Here is a 20,266-nt window from a genome sequence, read left to right as displayed (position 1 = left end):
GTCAGTTTGGTTTGAATTTTTCTATGGTGATTTTTACATTATATTGGACACTTAGAAGGATTCCAGAGATAGTATAGGCTTCAAGTAGATGTTACAACCTGACTGCAAACTACTGCAATAAAATTCAGGTTTCTGGAAATTTTTGCAGTTTATATTATTTGTGGCATTGAGCCAATGTGACAATGTGAGTAGCTATTTTCATCAGATTAGGAATTGCCTTGTAACGTTTGTCACAGCCTTGTGACATTTTTGACCAATTTGGTCCAGAATCTTCACTCTGCATCAAAAGATGGTAGAATAGTACAGCTTTTTGCTGTTCAGAAAGGCACAATATTTAAATCTTTCAAATGATCTTCCTATCTGCTTTCTAAGACCATTCGAAAAATCCACCCCTGAATGAAATTGCATCAACTTGTGCAAATGCGAAGAAATCAATCACGTTTTGTATATTTTTTTTTTAAAGTTTCTAAGGGGCCATTGTTTTCCCCACAACTCTCTACCTTGATTAGATATCGCCCTTTGCTTCCTCACGATAGAGGTAAGCATATAAATTTAGTCCTCTATTTTACACTTATAATCCCTCCCAATTGGAGGGCTGCCTCTCCCTTCCCTTAATCATTCTTGGGGCTTAGTCTGGTTATATTCCTATAGGTAAAGTGAACCAGTTTGGTAGTTTATCCCTCTTGTCATATTGGTATGGACGGCCTCTCACAGAAATTGGAAAATCTGGACCTGAGAATGCACTTTCTGGGGCTTTGGACCCACCTCCCTTCAAGCATGATTTCCTTACACGCTCTCCTTCGAGAATCATTTAAAGACCCGCTCCCCTCTCCTCATCCTTAAAACCTGTTGAATAATTATGCATTGTTGCATAGAAATGACTGAATTTCATGGTAATCAACTCATTCTAATAGATTGATAAATTATGATAATAATACTTAAATTATTGAAATAATCCTTCATTTAGATGGACCTTATTATTAAGGACGAAATGCATAACCGAGTGGTAATTTGTCTCCAGAAACTGTGGATTTTATACAAAGGCTTTTAATTATCTTAAACCGATTGGTAGTTCCAAAATATTTGCTCGGTGGCCTTTGATCCCTGCTCTAATCAAGGTTGCTTTGTGTGGCACATTGTGGCAAAAAAGCCGCTATTTTTATGGGATTACTTTTTTTAACTGAAAAAGATCTACGGCTCAAAGTTTTTTGTCAAGTATATTTTTTCACCTATCTACGACCAATAATTCGTTAGGCTTATCTGAGCAGCAAAACATCCATGACCATCATTCTAAGAAAAGCATAAAAAATTTTATCCTTTAACAAGAGAGGACAGTAATTTCTGGGTTTTCGGACATGTTGAATTTACTTTTTAATATTCATCAAAATCACACCCCTTATTGGTGTTTTTGCCTCTACTCCTTTTTTGAATTTGAATTCAAATTTACTGCCAATAACTTATCACTAGTAACTTAAAACTGAATAAGTTTTACATATTTAAACTAAAAAGCACATTATTTAGATCATTGTTTCTCAACCTGAGGGTCGTAGCCTCGGGGGGGGGGGGGGGTAAGGGCCCCAATTCTGTAGATAAAGGTTTGCAGTCAGTCGAGGAAAATGATACTTAAACGAGACAAATATTTTAAGAACTAATTAACAGATTACAGGATAATGTACACAGAAATACGTATAAAAAGATAAAACGAATAATAGATGGTTTATCCACTCATGATAAATCATACAGATTGGCTCAAACTATTACTCAAGCTGTTATTCAAATTATAAAGTGCTCGTGGGGTGAAGGAATTTATTTTTATCTATAGGGGAAGGGCTAAAAAGATTTAAAAAACGATGTTTTAGATGCGTATTGTTATCAAATTCCCATTGATTAAAGTTTCAGTTACCATTGTCGAAGGTCATTCTTCCCTTACAGTTCATTACTATATGAACTGTTTGATAGAAGTTATTCCGGTATTCATATAGAAAAGATTATATAAAAAAAATCAATTACGAAACTTTCTTATTCTGGGCCTTTTGCCTACTAGCGTATGTTTCTGTTGGTCACTTCAACGGACTATCCATAAAATCAAACAAATGAGATGACGTTTCCCCCGTGATGAGCTATCAATGATTCTATAAATAATTTGTGTGTCGTAATACCACACACATCTCTCTTAAACCTTCATTTTTAGTTGGATCGAGCCTAAGCTATCCAATAGGAATTTAAGATTGAAAATATCAGCTAATTAGAGAACCCCCAGTGAAAAAATAAGCCCCATTGACTGCCAGCTGGGTCCCAGGAAGCGAAGTGTTCCTTTCGTAAAAATAACGTAGTTTCTTATTAGGTCATTGGAAGCGTAAAATTAGGCTGGTACTACAGTGGGCAAGAGGTCCTATTTTTACACATTTGCTTTTTTACTTTAAGCTGGTCAATTCAAATTTTCATAAAAAAAATTGTTAAAATGCATGTCGAAGATTAGTGACTCTTCCAGCATCATATTCGAAATGATATGAAGCTTCGAATAAACATCTCTGTACTTTTCTTCTTTTTTTATCTCTTGTTTTTTTAGGAAAGAAGTTGGCCCAAATTCCCTAGTGACAAAGAACTGAAATTAGCTAAGTTGGAGAACTAAAGATGAAAAACTTTGAACTAAGACTAATTGTAAACAGTGCTACTAGTAAATATAATTCCTGCACTTTCTCAAATATTTTGTTCGTACATTAAAGGGACTCGGTCCCAACTGAATCCTTTCTCAAATATTTTATTCGTACATTAAAGGAACTTTGTCCCAACTGAATCATTTCTCAAATATTTTGTTCGTACATTAAAGGGACACAATCCCAACTGAATCCTTTGTCAGATATTTTGCTCGTACATTAAAGGGACTCGGTCCCAACTGAATCCTTTGTCAAATATTTTGCTCGTACATTAAAGGGACTCGGTCCCAACTGAATCCTTTCTTGCCTTGTTTCTCTAGTACATTACACTTCCCTGTACACTTTCTTCTCGCCTCGATTTCTCTCTTACTGAAAAAGTATAGCTAGTCCGTATTATGATCAAAGTTGGTCTCACTATGAAAGAACATTTCTCTTTCAGGTTTAAACGTGGATCCCGTCCCCACAAATCGTCTGGACTTTTTAAAATTTCCCTGTGTTTTCATATATTTCTTGTGCATTTTCAATATTGGTGCTGGGGTATGCCAAACTTACCACCCCGGAAACACCGTTTTCTTCATCAAAATAAGTGTGTACGTACGTGCGCACTCCCCTTACTGTCTTCACAATAACAGAGGCTTTTAACTTGAGTTAGTTTAAATATAAAAATAATTTATGTTATAGGTAAAGGCAGAAAAAGCATCTGCGGCCGGGGACAATTTCATGAGTGATGTTTACATTTTGGATATCAGAGGAACAAATGGCTTACACAATAGCGTCTTTGTTAAGGTAATTAGCTGTGATAACAAAAAATTTATTCACTCTATTATGAAATGATTTTGGATTCCTGAAAGTTTCTTGCAAGGTGGGCAAAATAGAAGCATTAGTCGGAGTGTAATATAGGATTAGTATTTGGTATTGTTTTGGTTCGAAGTGACTCAAAACAGGGATGAATTTGTAAAAGTAGTACATGCAGTACGGTAAAATTGTAGTTGCTGCTTCGGTACCGGGGTTGGCTCTGTTTTATCTTAAGCCGGGGCAATAGTTTGCTAATTTTGGTACCTAATAAATTTGGTACCTAATAGGTTTCTAAAATCGGGGATGCCGATTGTTGATTTAGGTGTTTATTAAAATCAACAAAACAGTGTAGATGGCATGATATTATTACCTAAGAGATTCTAAAATTATGGAGATGGATTGCTAATTTCAGTAGTTGGAAAAATCAACAATAATATAGATGAAGTGATATTAAGACATAAAATTATTGTCTGATTTGATTGCAAGAAATTAATATCGATAATTCAGCCACTGCCTTTTAAGCAGGGAATCACATAATCTATTTTCTTCTTTTTTTTTGACGGTCTCCTACCTTTCCATAGTTCAGATGTCTTTAGGGCGAAGAAAAGAGGAGTGCTCCTTGATATTTTTTCTTGAGTACCGGAATTAGAAACTACTTTGGGTCCCGAAATCGACAATAATCTAAACACTGTGTTATATACAGGGCAACACTTTTGAGCCATGTATTTTGCTATTTTATTTTCGGATGGTATCAGAATTAACAAGCTACTATCCCGGCTTAAGATGCTTATGGTTTATGAAATAAGCAATAAATAAATTGATACTTGACACAAAGGAAGATACTTTTTATTTTATTCTCTTATGGTACCGGAATTAGTAAGCTAAGCTGTTATCCCAGCTCTAGATTCATTTGGGCTCCAGAATTTACAGTAATCTAACTTCCTCTTTACATAAGTAGAAGCACCATCTATTTTATTTTTATTTTCTTAGGGTACCAGGATTAGCAACCTGTTACCCCGATTTTAGACTCACTTGAATCCCGAAATTAGCCAATTGCATATAGATTTGCTGCTTATAGCTATAAAAGCAAGGACTCATTCTTAAATAAATAAAAAAAAATCATTCTCCTAGCGTTAAGAACTAATCGCAGTCGTAAGCCACCTGAGGTAAAGACAGTTGCGCAAGTTCTACTCAACCTTACTCTATTCTTAGCCTTAGTCTTTCCTGCTGTTAATTTTCCACATCAATAATTTATTTTTCTTACAAGCTTCTCATACTATATTTGAGGAAATACTTCCTTACATTTGAACCAACCAGGATTGCTAAAACATATAATTATTTGGGGCGTAGTATTATAAAACGTAATATAACCATCATAACCGTTCATGCTTCGTTGACACTGAAAGCGGTTTCAAACGCCTACTTTTCTTATGCATTAGAATATGATATAAGCTGCTGCTCAAACATTATATTTAAATGTCTCCAGAAAGTTCCTATGGGAAGTATCTAACATATATTCATAAACTCTCCGCAATGCCCATATTTAAAGATATGCTTCACAAGCATCATCTTGGATGATTTTTTCTCAATCTTAGGGGTTATACCTATTTTTCTCTTTTTTAAAAACTTTTTTTTCCAGTTGCGAAGAAAGATCTTCTACATCTTTACTTTATCTGTTTTTTTTACAAATAATATTTTCTTTGTTTACTTGGTCTATCTCTCAGTAACTAACATTTTCTTTTTATTTCTATATATTTTGAAACCTACCTTGGCACCCTGAGCTCTCGAAACCTCCATCAATTCATTCATTTGACCAACGCTTTTACAGATGATACTCAAGTCCTTTGAATAAATCTAGGTTTTTAGCCATTCTATTTGATATAGTGTTCTTCTAAAGCTATTGTTGTGGTCCTTGGGACACACTCCATCAAAATAATTACATATGAAAGGGGACACAATACGATCATGTTCCACTACTTACTTACTACCCACAAAAAAACAAAAAGTCCAATGAGGAAAGTTTAAAGACACTGAATTATAGAAGAAAATTAATTGAATATTTCAGCTCTGCGTCTAATAGCCGTCCTCGGTAAAAAAAAAAGTGGAACAAAGGTAAAATACAACTTACAATAAAGACAAGGAAATTAGAATTAAAACTATTAATAAAACAGTCTTAATTTCATTACTTTCAGCAAGTTCAGCTAGGAAAAATGTATAGCTGAATAGAAAACCACAGCAAATATACTTCCCCAAATAGCACAAACAAGCTCAACATCAGGTATACCTGGTACCTGGTATGTCATTTAAGGATAAAAACTTCACTAAAGCTCTTATATCTACAGGATGAATGCTTGTTTGTTATCTATAAAACTCAAGCTAAACGTGTATCATGATTCTGGTACTTCTCAATTACTAATCTAAGCGTGAAAATCTGGTCAACGCATTTTCTCTCTCTGTAAACCGCATTTTCATCCTTTTAATATTTTATCTACACCACCCTTTAGTCTAATAAGTGTCACCATGAGGAGAAATTTACTTTCTACTGAAAACAAACTAACGCCTCTACGGGTATAACATCCACTCTTGTCACCTCCCTTATTTAATATTAAGAAAGAGTTTAACTAACATTTTTTCTAAATTACTAAATTACTAATATTAATACTGCTTCTGTCATTCGCGTGCATCGGCAGCTAAATGGAGTCTTTGTGCTAGCGCGGCCTCTTCCCAGTCACCTGGTTAATGTCTTTTCAAACAATTCGTGGTAATCAATTGTCTATGTACAAGGAGTGATATCCCACACCAAGAAGTTTTAGGTTCACAACATCCGAATAGCATTTGATTGTACCTGTCAGTATTAGAATACAAATAACAGGGAGTCTAGGATACCATGACAGAGAAAAACAAGGTTAGCCAGCCCAAAAATCATTCCAAAATAAAAACAAAATAGTATCCTTTTCTCCAAATCTGGTGCAACGCTGTATAGTTTACTATATTTTTTTTCCTTCAGAAATGCCGCTTCTTGAGGTTTGGAGCAAGGCTACTTGAGTGGTCTTGGTTAGGTGAACTTATGAAATATCCTCAAAGAGCCTGCTATGAGAGCGCACTAACAAGATTTTCCTTCCAGGGATAGGGACGGAGAACGAAAGTTATGTTGCAGCAAGGACCCTAAGCCCCCGAAAATCCAACCTTTTTTGCTACCTTGACCTAATGAGGGAATTCGTAGTATTAATGTCAATAAATTTAGAAAACTTATGGCATCCACCACAATCCTTGATATCTTATGCTTCATTTAAGTGAAAATGTAAAACTAATACCAAAAATAGTGTGCTTATTAATCAGTAAGCTTTTCAATAACTAAATTTTCACCCTGAAATTGTTGAGATTTGTAAAACTTATGGATATTATTTGAAAAAAATAACGCTTAGTTGAGTCACGACCAACAGGAGCCGTTTTGGTATACAGTATTTGTGCTATTTTCTTGGTGTTAAAAAATTCTTGGGTTCATCCAAATTTTTGTTTCTGGTTTATTATTATCAATTAATAAGACTGCTAAAAGCGCGATTTTTACTTGTCATTTTTAATTGTCGAGCAATTAAAAATTGTGAATTGTTTTAAATTTGATGACCCTGTTTAGTTTGAATGTGTGATATTTCGAATTAATGTATAATTTTGTATAACAATGGCTATGGCTGTGTTTTCCATTTGTTTTATACGTTTAGTGCCTTATCAAACAGTTCGTGGTAACGAACTGTATAGTAAGAGTGATTCGTCTCAATAGTAACCGAAACCCTAAAAAACCGAATTTCAATATCAAAAGAATCGGATTTTTTATGCTGATTTTAAATATGTAAGTTTTATCAAGTTTAGTCTTACGCATCAAAAGTTACGAGCTGAGAAAATTTTCCTTATTTTCTAAAAAAGGGGAAACACCCCCTAAAAGTCATAGAATCTTAATGAAAACCACACCATTAGATATGCGTATCAGAGAACCTTACTGTAGATGTTTCAAGCTCCTATCTGCAAAAATATGGAATTTTGTATTTTTTGCCTGAAGAAAGATCAGGATGTGTGTTTATTTGTTGTTGTTTTTTCACCAGGGGTGACTGTATCGACCCAGTGGTCCTAGAATGTTGCAAGAGGGCTCGTTCAAATGAAAATTAAAAGTTCTAGGGCTTTTTTTTAAATAAAAAACAAAAAAAATTAAAAATAGAGTTTACAAAAATACTGCATTTTGGATGTCTTTTCATACTGAGTCTTTTCAAAGATATTTTATTTTTGAAGCAATCAAATAGTTTGTGGTAACGAACTGTATGGTAAGAGCGACTCGTCTCAATAGTAACCGAAACTCTAAAAAAACGAAATGTTGATACCAATAGATACATCAAAAGAATTGGATTTTTATGCTGATTTTAAATATATTAGTTTCATCACGTTTGATTTTATCCATAAAATTACATTAAAAGACGATCATTAGAATAAAAAACCATTGTATACATTAAACTTAGTTAGTTACTTGATTCTTTGAGGTTCGTCTCTTGCTATTTCAAAAAAGAAAAAGCCAAAAAAGAATTATCCGGGTTGTAGTGGTAGCTAGCAACCTAGTAAGAGACGATCACGTCCAATGTTAAGAAATATAAAATCCCATAACTGCTAAAAAAAAAGAGTCAGATCAAAACAAAAGTAAACCATTACAACCGCCTTGTCCGAAATCCCTATATAGGAAACTTTCTGTCCCTTGGCGTGAACAGCAAGGGAAATATATTGGCTTGAAAATCAAGAAAAGTGGCAGCTACTACAGCATTCTTCCTAAACGGCATCTTTTTTTTCTTTTTTTTCCACAGATAGCTTGGCACTGGAACATCGTAGGAGTTGTTCAATGGCTCACTTTAAAGGAAATTAATGAGGTTAAAAACCTTTTGTAATTAAAACAAATTATTTTTAAAATAGAATAATTTTTTGGCGAAAAACTGCATATTTCATGTTAAAGATTGATCAATGACGCCATAATCGTATTACAGTAAAGAAAAAACTTCTAGCCCATAGTAACTAAGATGAAAATGATCATGAAATACTTTTAAAGCCTTGTATTAAGTGGCTATCGGAAGAGAATATAGAAAAGAAACTATCAAGATTAAATAATTCGATAAAAAAAAAGCTAAGTTTAAGAAAATGGCTTATGAAAAAAATTATGAAAGTATTCCCAAAGTTTCTATGGAAAAGGAAAATTGACATTGGAGCGGAGATAGTACTTTGTTTTAATTCGCCTTTTTAGGATGCAAAATTTCTGAACTCCGTTATTCTCCTGCATGCTGATGTTTCTCAAGGTAATGTGGTGCCAGTGGGTATCAATGACAGGAATAACAATGTAAAATTAGGATTCCAACATGAGTACATTCAAGGGAGAGGATAAAGCTTACACAATTGAATAGATTGGGGTGGACATTGTGTGCAGTGGTGCTAGCCTCAGGGGGTCTGGTGCTGCAGTCTGTTGCTCGGAGTAGTTGTGTTTTAGTTTCCTGATACTATATTACAGGAACTCGTGATGTCATGGCCTTTTTTTGCCGTAGTAGAAACAAATATGTTGATAGGACACATGAGGTTATTATCAGAACATAAACTTAAAAGAAAAAGAGTCGTTATGTTTGCCAAGTCTGAAAAGTCCTGGAAATTACTATTCATATTATATTCATATTGTATACATAATATATATATATATATATATATATATATATATATATATATATATATATATATATATATATATATATATATATATATATATAATATATATATATATATATATATATATATATATATATATATATATATATATATATATATATATATATATATATATATATATATATATGTACATATATACATATGTATATATATATATATATATATATATATATATATATATATATATATATATATATATATATATATATATATATATATATATATATATATATATATATATATATATATATATATATATATATATATATATATATATATATATATATATATATATATATATATATATATATATATATATATATATATATATATATATATCAAGAAAAGTGACAGCTACTACAACCTTCTGCCTAACCGGCATCTTTTTTTTCTTCTTTTTTTCCACAGATATCTTGGCACTGTAACATCGTAGAAATCTTTATAATGGCTCATTTTAAAGTAAATTGCTAGATCTAGTGCCATTTGTGATTTAAAAAAATAATTTTAAAATAGAATCAATTTTTCCACTAAAAACTGAATTTTTATGGCCAATCTTCATGAATGCCAACTATCATACCCACTAGTATGGTTACCATTGTACCTTCGGAGACTTATGAAAAATTAAATTAAAAGTCGATCATTGGGATAACAAACCATTGTATACATTGAACTTAGTTATCATGACAAGAACTGCCGCTGATCGGCATGACCGTGAAAGAAATTTGAAAATAAAATTGTTTTATTTTTATAATAATTTTTCTTTTAATTGTTGTATTGAAAATCTTGGATGAAAATTTTGTAAAAGAAAGGCTGAAATAAGTATCTTCTTCCTCTTCTTTTTTTTCTTCCAATTGCATATCTTAAAAAAGAAGAAGAATGACCTTCTAGTTAACATCTTTGTCTTATAGGTACTACCCAGTCATCCATCGCTTCGTGGTTTTGCTACCACATCCAAAGTTCATGACCACGAGATCAAGACATACACTGAAATATTCCCTTATCTTAGGAAATTGTTGAAAGCAGCGCACCTGGACCAAACCATCAAACTAGCTGTTCCTGACGTGTATTACACTAGACTCGACACACCAAGAAAAGATCCGTAAGTTTCTTTTCGCTGGATTTTTCTTCAAGCTGCTTTACTCGCAGTTTTAGGGACGGTGGGTTTTAAGGCACAGATAAATTACAGATATAAAGTACCAATGGAACGTAACAGTCTGATTAATCATTAATTACTGCTATGTTGCTCTCATATGCATTATCGTCAACAGAAGCATGTATTTTGATTTTGTTGTAACGCATTTGAGAGTAAACTATCATACATGCGACATGTGGCACGAAAGTGCTATTTTAGCACTGTTTCATTATTGCTATGTAGCACACAAATTTGGGCAATTCTAGCGCTTTAGGAACTGACCGAGGTGGCAACCCTGTACATATATCTTTTCTGATTCTGGTTAGGGTTACCTTAAAAAATGTATTACATCCCGAGTCAACGTGAAGTAGTTTCAATAAGAAGTCATTTTTATTGGCTCCATTACTCAGTTAGATTTTTATTGCTTAAGATTGAAAACAGTTGTTTATCGAAAAGCAAACAACAGAAATTTCGACATGATGCAGCTGATACTAGTCATAATTATCCCCCCCCCACCACACCATTTTTCACACAATGTTTACTGTGGAAAGTCCATTTTTCAGCTGTCAAAACTGCAACAGCTATTGGAAAATAGACACTAGAATTTAAGAACCTCAGTAAATCACTGTTTATGATGCCTGTGTATAAAATACCATTCCTTGTAAAAAAATATTATAAAACAGCACTAGGATCTATTTAAAGCCGACATAAAATTTCAAATTATTACTTAATCTGTAGATAGAGGGGAGCAGTATTTTGCTGTGAACATTCTTATCCAAGAGTCTCGAATTATTTCATCAAAGGTTATTTTATGGTACTCCGCTTGTAAAAATGTTGCTTGAAAATTTACAAGGCTTTGTTAACCCGATTTTTCTTCATTTTTTGCTGCCATAGTTAACCTCACTGGGTTTTATATAAAAAGTAAGGCCTTCATGTAGAATTCTTTGGCTTATAATTCATTTGAAACCGAAACACCTAGAACAAAAGCATAATATAAGCACACGCAAGCAAATAGCAAAGCATAATATAGGCACAAGCAAATAGCAAAGCATAATATAGGCACAAGCAAATAGCAAATCATAATATAAGCACGAGCATATTAGCACAAACAAGCGGATTAGTTCAAAATGCTGCCTCTCCCTTCCTTTCATTTAGGAACGTCTGCTTAGATTAGATCACCCTTAAGGGTGATCTAATCACTCTGCCGCTGCGGGTATGCGGCATGACCTTTGGTGGGATGGTTGAGGGTTGAGTCCTTGTAGCTGCGCAAGTAGAGGCCAAATTTTGGGATGTAGGCACGATACATGGTAGGGGGAAGGATAGGGAAGATGGCTCACTTTTTGTCGTGGGATTGAGAAGTTTCTTGACAGAGTTCAGGTGTTTGCAGGGTTTGGTTTAGGTGATTTGGCTGAGGGGGTGACTGAAGTATAGCTACTTTCGTCCCCTGTTTTTGGTGGAATCCTGACTGTGTCCTCGGTTGGGATAAAGGGATGCCAGGAGATGTGGACTCTGTTTCCCCTTAGTCTGGAACTGTCTTCTGTCTCAACTACGTATGATCTGGGGTTTCCATGAGGGGATATGATTTTTGCTTTTGTCCAGAGGCTCTTTGCTTTCTTCTGGACTGAAACTTTGTCGTTTGGTTGTGGCTCAGGTAGCAGTTTTGAGGACTTATCCTGATAGGATTCCTGTCTTTTCTGTTCCTTTGACCTGTGTTATAGAAAGGTATGGAGGGGGAAAGTTTTGGGTCTCAGCTGATGGTATTTTGATGGTAGGACAGACCGCAACTGGTGACTCATAAGGAGTTGCATAAGGAGGCATGACCGTCAACTGGATTGTTTCTATATTCTAGAAGTGCAATATGTGGGTAACTTCCACTCTCCTTTGCTTTTGTTCGTATACGTCTGCAGGTTTGTACTGATTTTTCCATCAGACCGTTTGATCTTGAATAGATGGGACTGGAGGTTTTCAAACTGATTCCCTATACTTGTGCAAAGTATCTTGTGCAAAAGCTGAGAGCCATTGTTTGAAGTTATCGGCTGAGGGATTCCGAAACGTGCAAAGTTAGCTTTTAGTTTGTCAGTGATTGTGGATGATGTCTGACTTAGTAGTTTATCTATTTCAAAATATCTTCTGTAATAGTCAGTAGTTATGAGATAACAGCGTTCGTTTTACTCAAATAGGTCAATGTCAATATGGTGCCATAGAAGTGAGGGTGGCTGGTTACTAATCAATGGCTTCTTTTGATTGTTCATTGCAAATATTACACATGCTTCACATTGTTGGACGAAGGTTTCGATGTCTGCGTTCATTTCTGGCCAGTACACCATCATTCTGCTACGCTGTTTGGTTTTGTCCATCCCGGGTGTGCTGAGTGGAGCTGATGAAGTATGTTGGTTCTGAGAAGATAGGGCACAACAATTCTTTGGTCTTTTAGAGCTACCCCTTCATGCATTTCTAACTCGTGTCTGATATTCCAGAATGGGATAGCTTCTGTTGGACATGACCGGCGTGTGATAGGCCATCCTTTGTGTATGAGTTCCATGAGTGTCTTGACTTGAACATCTTTCTCTGTCTCATGGCATATCTCCTCTAGTTTGGAGTCCCTTACTGACAGAGATTTTATCACTGCGTGCACATAGACTTCGATTTCATTCTATACTCGGGCATCAGTATCTGACAAGTAAAGTCGAGAGAGTGCATCTGGTACCGGAATATCTGATTTAGGGCTGTAGTGTACTTCTAGGTTATAAGCCTGGATCTGGATCATCATTCGCTGCAATCACGCATGGACTGGACGCGACAGGATGGTCTCTAGTGGGTTATGATCTGTTGTTACAATGGTTTTGCGCCCATAGGTATAGTGATGAAAGTGTTTGCACCCAAACACGATTGCGTAGAGTTCTTTTTCCAGCTGAGAATAGTTATGTTCTGTCTTGCTAAGGGCTATAGATGCAAAACCAACTATCTTCCCATTTAGGGATAACTCGGCTCCAAGTCCCTGCTTTGAAGCATCAACCTTGAGCTCAACTGTTTTGCATCCATGGTCAAAGAATGCTAGATTTTCTGATATACAGCTCTTGATCTCTCTCGGGAAGGATTCGTGATTAACTTACCACCTGAATTCCATGGCCTTAGTGAGATCTCTCAGTGGCTTATTTTTGGAGGATAGGTCGTGTACTTTCATAGGAAGTTGAGCACTTTTAACAATGTCCGTAGCTCTTCTATAGACTAAGGATTGGGCATGTCTTTTATGGCCCTGATCTTTTCTGGGTCTGGTTTTATCCCATCCTAGCTAATAATGTGTCTAAAATTCATAATAATGTGTCTGAATCAATATTATTTCAGAGTTCAATGTGCAAACATCTTTATTAAATTGGATATATTGTTTCACATTAAACTATTGCCTAATAGCATACTTCTAGTAAGAATATAATTTATTCCGAGTTTTTCATTCACAAACGGATTATCTTTTATAGTTGGCAGTTTTAAATAAAACTTGTCTGACTGGTTTGGTCGATAAACGGATAAGCTAATAAAGGATTTTATTTGAATTTTGTATGACAATATTGAAGGAAAAACAGAGATAGAAAAAAAAACTGTGCCTAAATGTTGCCTGAATGAATTCAGACGAGTAATCTGAATGAATTCAGAAGACCTAAACTGAAGATTTGTTGGGTGATGGTGAAATGGACTGACTGAACTTGACGGATAGATTATTGTGGTCAAGTGAAGGAGTATTTTGCTGGCTGATTAGCAACGATAGCCGAGAGAAGTTTACTCCCGTATATACGGAGGGGTTATTGAAAGGGGGCCTTCATGCATGAGCACTACATGGATTTCAAACGCAGTCCATTCTGAATCGAGATTGTCAGATTCTATTTGATTGATGGGTAATTGATATCCATGACTTCTGACAGCATGTAAAATTCTGTGGTTTACAATTTTTTTCAAACCTAAGCACCTAGAATAAAAGCGTTACATAAGCACACGCAAGCAAATAGCAAAGCATAATGTAAGCACAAGCATAATAGCACACACACGCGGATTAGTTCGCGGATTAGTTTAGCTAGAAAAATTGTTTGAAAAATTTGCAATTTTATAGAAAAAAGGATCTCTTTTTTTTGTATAGCTATTGTTCAGTTGTCTCATAATAAAAACTAAAGTGAATATTCTCTATATTACAAGTGAATTATGAGTTTAGAACGCCAATCAATCAATTTATTTAGAGAGAAAACATAAAAAAAATGCTAAACTTCAGAACCCCACAAAGGCTCTTTGGTCTGTGAGAGTGGGAGGGTAAACATTACATTAAATAATAGCACTAAAATCAAACAGCAGGACAAGAAGAGAAAAAGAGAAAAAATAATAATTATACAACTACAAGAAGAAATTCCATGCCAATCAAAATAAACGGATTAAATAAATTGAAAAGGATAGAAAAAGGGGAAAAAGAAAGGAGGACAGAACTATCTCTCTAGGCATAGCTGAATTTTAATGGGTAGGGAATTCCATATGGAGGCACAACATAAAACTAGATTAAAATCTGATCTTATGGTTTTAATTTTATGAATGAAACTATTCGTGTCATTTCTGAGAGAAAAGGAAGCACAAGATTCCTTTTGTAGTTCAGAATTTAAAAGATTTAATTTTTTGAAGAAGCTAGGTAAGAGTCCGTGAAAATACTCAAAAATGAAACAAGAGGAAAGAAAGATGTTCTTCATTGACCATCCAACAAATTAATGCTGAGCTGGCCTGTCACCTCAGATACTAATTTAATTGCTCTATTATGTATTTTGAAAACAGGGAGGGTAAAAGCAGAGAATTTTGATAGCCACACTGTTGGACAGTAGTACAAATAAGGTTGAATGGGAGAGTGAAAGATGATGTTTATTATTGAACCAGAGAAACATTGATGAAGCTTCCGAAAAACTCCAAGGTTTCTTGAAAGCTTAAGTTTGATAAGAGCACAGTAATGTTTAAAAGAGAGATTTTCGTCCAATAAAATATCCAGGAATTGAACATGTCTATCAGGGAGGGGGGGCTGAGCTATATCACCATGAGTGGTAGAAATACTTTGAACCAAAGGACAAGAAGTACCTGATCTGGAAAAAAATAATATACTATATTTAGATAGATTTTAGGCAATGCAATTAGCATCGAACCAAGCAAAGGTTCTTTCTAGGACAAAATACATTTTCACGATAAGGGAAGATTCCTTAATTTCTGAAAACCCGAGAGTACTATCATCTGCAAATGCGAATAGCACTGGGTCTTGAGCTGCATCACTAGGTGAAACAAAAGTGTGATCACAAATACTACAGCAAACTCCTTTTAGTATGTTCAGATACAGCAATGGAAAGATCATTGATGAATATAAGGAATAAAACAGGTCCTAGGATAGACCCTTGAGGGACACTAAAATCGACACGGATTTGATCCTGATGTTAACTGTTTCCCCCTTATCCCTATGTGCTCTATCTTGGAGAGTAGGATGGATAGGATGTGATATGCTGTCAAACGCCTTCCTGACATCAAGGAAAATTACAGCTGGGATTCTACCCTCATCAAGTGCCTTGTGAATTAACTTCGGCAAGGCCATGCAAGCATTTTCTGTTGAATGCTTACGAAGAAAACCAAATGGTTTTAATGGAATTTTTTTTTTATCAAGAAACGACAGAAGTCTAAGTACATATATTTTTTCAAAATTCTACCAAAAGCTGATAAAAGAGAAATTGATTGATAATTAGAAGGATCATCTCTAGAACCATCTTATTGAGAACAACTAATTTGGCAGGTTTTAGGGCACTAGGAAAAGTTCCATTCAAAAATTATAAGTTCACAAGAACAGTGAGAGGAAATAGAATAGAGGGTAATATAAACTTTAAAGCCTTGGGAGGAATTTGATCAGGTTCACAAGAGGAACATCTTATTAGTTCAGAGATGATTCTTTGGACCTCAAACTCGGAAACAGGAGCTAAAGCTACCGATTTCTGACAAGAAAGACCTTGATATATTTTAAAGTCACTGGTAGAAGAAGTACTAATAAAAATATATTCAGAAATTGGTTTTCCTATGGTTGCAAAGTAAGAGCAAAATTTATCCATTATGACCTTTTATACACTTTCGTATTCCTATTAAACTTTTAGCAGTTCTGAAATTTTAAACATTACAGAAAATTCTATGGCAGCAAATGTGTTTATTCCTTAAAAAAAACTGTTATCGACACATTTTACTTAGGTAAATACTGTTGGAACCAGATGATCAGTCCTGCTTGGCGTCATTGAGAGAATCACTAGGCTATGTGTATAGTTTATAATATAGTTACTCAATTTCAATAGCTCCGCTTAGGAGAAGGCTCAAGTTCCTTACACTTCATCACAGGATACGCATTACATTAAATTTTGTAGTAAGTTACTCTGCACTTCAACTAAAATCAATCCAATTGAGGTAAGATCTAAGAAAATGATGGTCGGAGTTGGGACTGACAGTTAATAAAAAAAAAAGACAAGAAGAAGAATGATTACGATGAAAATAATGAAATAATTATATACAAGGAATAAATTAGTAAGTATAATGTTAAATAATGCACTTTTTATCTTTTCTTTTTTTAGAGAGAATGGTGAGAATGCATCTAGCCCTAGTGATCTGGAGTCTGTCATTGTTTTAGAAGATCTCCGACAGAGAGGGTTCAAGATGAATGACAAAAGACGAGGATGTGATAAGCATCATGTGAGAGCTGCACTAACCGCGCTGGCTCACTACCACGCCACTGCCAGTGCTTTTCTAAGAAAAAGAGGTTGCCCCCCCAGAGGCTATGAATGGATGACAGAACTGTCATTCGACCCGACTGAACTCTTTACAAATGTAGGTAGAGTTCTGTTTATTTTTAAAATCAATGTAGGAAGCAGCCATATATTATAGAAGTATATCCTTATAATTCCTGACAATAACAAAATCAAAATAGATCAATGCTACCTTAACGTATTCCTGGCTCTATTTCATTTGCTTACCCTTTTATGTCTCTTAAGAAATACAACTGAAATGAATAAATGACTCGTTTAAACGCATCATATTGGCAGCCAATATCAATATTGGCTTGATGCAATTTACCCGTACCTCAGCCGTTTAAACATTTGCCCCTCAATTACTTGGACTATCTGTCTTGGCTTTTCTCTTTCTACAGGTAGCCATATTTTGATACAACCTACTGCAAAATACTTGATAACTTCAATTCATTGACACATTTGCCTCTAATTTATTTGGACTATCTGTCTTGGCTTTTCTCTTTCTACAATTAGTCATGTCTATATACAACCTACTGCAAAATACTTGATAACTTCACTTCAAGGGCAATTGTGATTGCCCTTGAAGCACAATTGCCTTGATTGCCTTTCGGTAAGTACTTCAAAGGCAATTCAAGGGAATCGTGATCATTTTTGAATGAATGATAGTGATAAAAACAAGTATTTGACCAGTTTCGATTAAGATTGAATTCTTTTCCACTAAAATATCAAGAATAGTAAACTAACTACTACTGGCCTGTAAAAGGATAAGTGTTTACACAATAGTGATAAAAACCTGTCGTGTATTTGAGATTAGGAGAAAAACTGTATTGAATTATAGTCTTTATTAGGCAGTGATGTATGATCAGACCGGAAATATATGACAAGAACAATATAACAACACAACTCATAACAAAAAAGAAATATGTAAAAAAAATGATAAAGATTTGGATAGTAATTGAAATAGCACTCAATTAATGAATAATACCAGCTTTATTAGTTTAGAAAGGAAAACAGTTACTGAGTTTGTATAGTAAACAGATTTCGCTACGGATTTTTAAATAACAAAGTCATGCTATAATATACTATTGCTTTTTTTTCCTGGTCATATCATACTGTATGAATGATCTGACTCAGTTTGGGATAAGGTCATTCAATCGTAAACACTGAGTTCTAGTGCCCCTTTCAGGTGACGAAATTGATTGGAAGTCTGGTGAACATCCAAAGGATTCAAAAAGAAAATTTATAGAAGGGTGGACGTATTGAATCTTGTCAAATCAAAATTACTGCCCATCATTGCTCTGTATAACTGGAGGACTCCAAATGGGCCCAAGGGACCGTAACCTCTAGTCGTTCATCGGTAATAACAATAATAATAATTATGTGTTGTTGCCCTCGTTAAATATCAATAACGCACTAAGAAAAATACGAAAAAAAGAAGAGGAAAAATAAAAACAAAAGGGATAGTGAGTTAGTGACAAAACTACGCGCAACTATTCACAACTTTTAACCACTCAATCGACATGGAGCAAATACTATGAAACTTCACATCTTGCAACACTAAGCAATTGATATAAGACACGTCGTTGGAAAAGCAAATATTCTATTGCAACGATCAGCAAACCAACGATCAGCAAACCTAAGTAACAGTTAATCCATTTTTAATAAATCTCCTAAACACCATATCGTCGAGAGATGCAGCTATTACGAGTCCAAATAGGGATACCGAGAAAAATATTCACAGAACTTGAAGAATGACAATTGGATTGGCTTTTTGTCCGAGGCGGAGAAAAGTTTCTATAAAGGTCTCGAAAACAATACATGTGATACGAAAAACGTGTTATGGAGCCGATAAATGGTTATCTTATCAAATTGGCCCTTTACCATGGCGAGGAGCCCATAGGCTTTTCTAAATTTTACCTTTAAGGAATCATTTATAAGCTCTCTCGTAGATCTGTTCGATGTTCCAGATGGAAGGCCTAAATACCTAAGTGAGCTGAAAGATGAGATTGTGGCTGGACAAACTTGGACTGTGTCATTAGAGGGGGGTCTCTTGTTCGAATACAAGAAACACGGCTTTGGAAGTGGCAACTAAGAAACTGATTCCATTTAGTCCGCGGCAGACAACGTCAATGTTCAGGAGTGGATCAAGATTATTATTCCAAAGAAGAATTCTAAAGGAAGACAGATAGAAGCAGCGACCTTGATTGAATGAGCTAATTCCGCCAAGTAAAACTTCAAATCGAGAGTCTTTCCGTTAAAGGACGTACATAAAAGATGAAATGAAATCCGGATTTTCGTTAACATAGAGTCTAAAGTGCATTGATACAGAGACAACGAGACAGTGGTGGATCCAGGGGGGCGAGGGGGTGCGCGCCCTCCCCTAGCGTAGTCTACCGTAGTGTAATTTACTTAATTAACTCAAGTATGCGTTAATTAAACTTGCTCCTAACGCAAGCTTATCGGATTAACCTATTTGCCCCCCTCCCCTAAAATTTTTTAATTGATCAGCCTATTTTGTGCCCCCCCACCCCCACCCTAAAAAAATCCTGGATCCGCCCCTGTACAGAGAGATATGACGGTGATATCTAGGCTTAAAAAACCACTAATACTTTTGGACATGAAGAAGCAGAGAATAAGTAAGTCGAACCTGCCAACTTAAGTGAACACTAGTTATGATATAGCCTACACTTAAAACGTCAACAATGCTAATCCTCATCCGTGGGCGTCCTTTAGGACGAAATCCAGATCCGAAGTGTAACCCAAATTGTGCACATAGGAAAATGGCTTCGACTTTGGTAGTCAAAAAACACCACTTGGAAGAGATGAAAGTAACGTATGAATAAGCGGTGCAGCCTTATCTCTAAGATCTGTGTTAAAATCACCGAAAATAAGTATTGACTTCTTTGCAGATCGAACCTTATGAGTGGATTTAGGAAAGCAAACGATAAGCTGTCATGTAGTTACGATAAGAGATCTCATTTTGTATTTTATTGGCATATGCACAAGCATCAAAAAAAAAATCAATCGAATACATACATCGGAAGATTGAAGAAAGACACATGAAGACTTCTTATTCACTGAAATCACTAGGCCCCTGGAAGGACGGTGAAATGTAAGTTTGGCGGGATGAAGAAATAACACCTGGTCAAGCGAAA

The 20,266-nt window shown here is 35.0% G+C and overlaps 1 protein-coding gene across 2 annotated transcripts in view; it reads left to right on the top strand.

Annotated features, from left to right (window-relative positions):
• LOC148946780 (uncharacterized) overlaps window positions 1-20,266 on the top strand; it is a 308,282-nt gene that overhangs the window by 213,499 nt on the left and 74,517 nt on the right. For both annotated transcript variants that reach the window (XM_089096599.1, XM_089096600.1), the window contains exons 18-20: window positions 3,339-3,443; window positions 10,103-10,293; window positions 16,938-17,190. In XM_089096599.1, coding sequence (XP_088952725.1) covers window positions 3,339-3,443; window positions 10,103-10,293; window positions 16,938-17,190 — 549 coding nt within the window. The remainder of the gene's footprint in view (window positions 1-3,338; window positions 3,444-10,102; window positions 10,294-16,937; window positions 17,191-20,266) is intronic.

Source organism: Artemia sp. Qi Xiang Cuo, chromosome 11 (assembly GCF_049724085.1).
Source record: "Artemia sp. Qi Xiang Cuo chromosome 11, ASM4972408v1, whole genome shotgun sequence".
NCBI classification, from domain to species: domain Eukaryota; kingdom Metazoa; phylum Arthropoda; class Branchiopoda; order Anostraca; family Artemiidae; genus Artemia; species Artemia sp. Qi Xiang Cuo.
The sequence above is the reverse complement of the archived record's forward strand: the minus strand, read 5'-3'. Positions and strand labels throughout refer to the sequence as shown.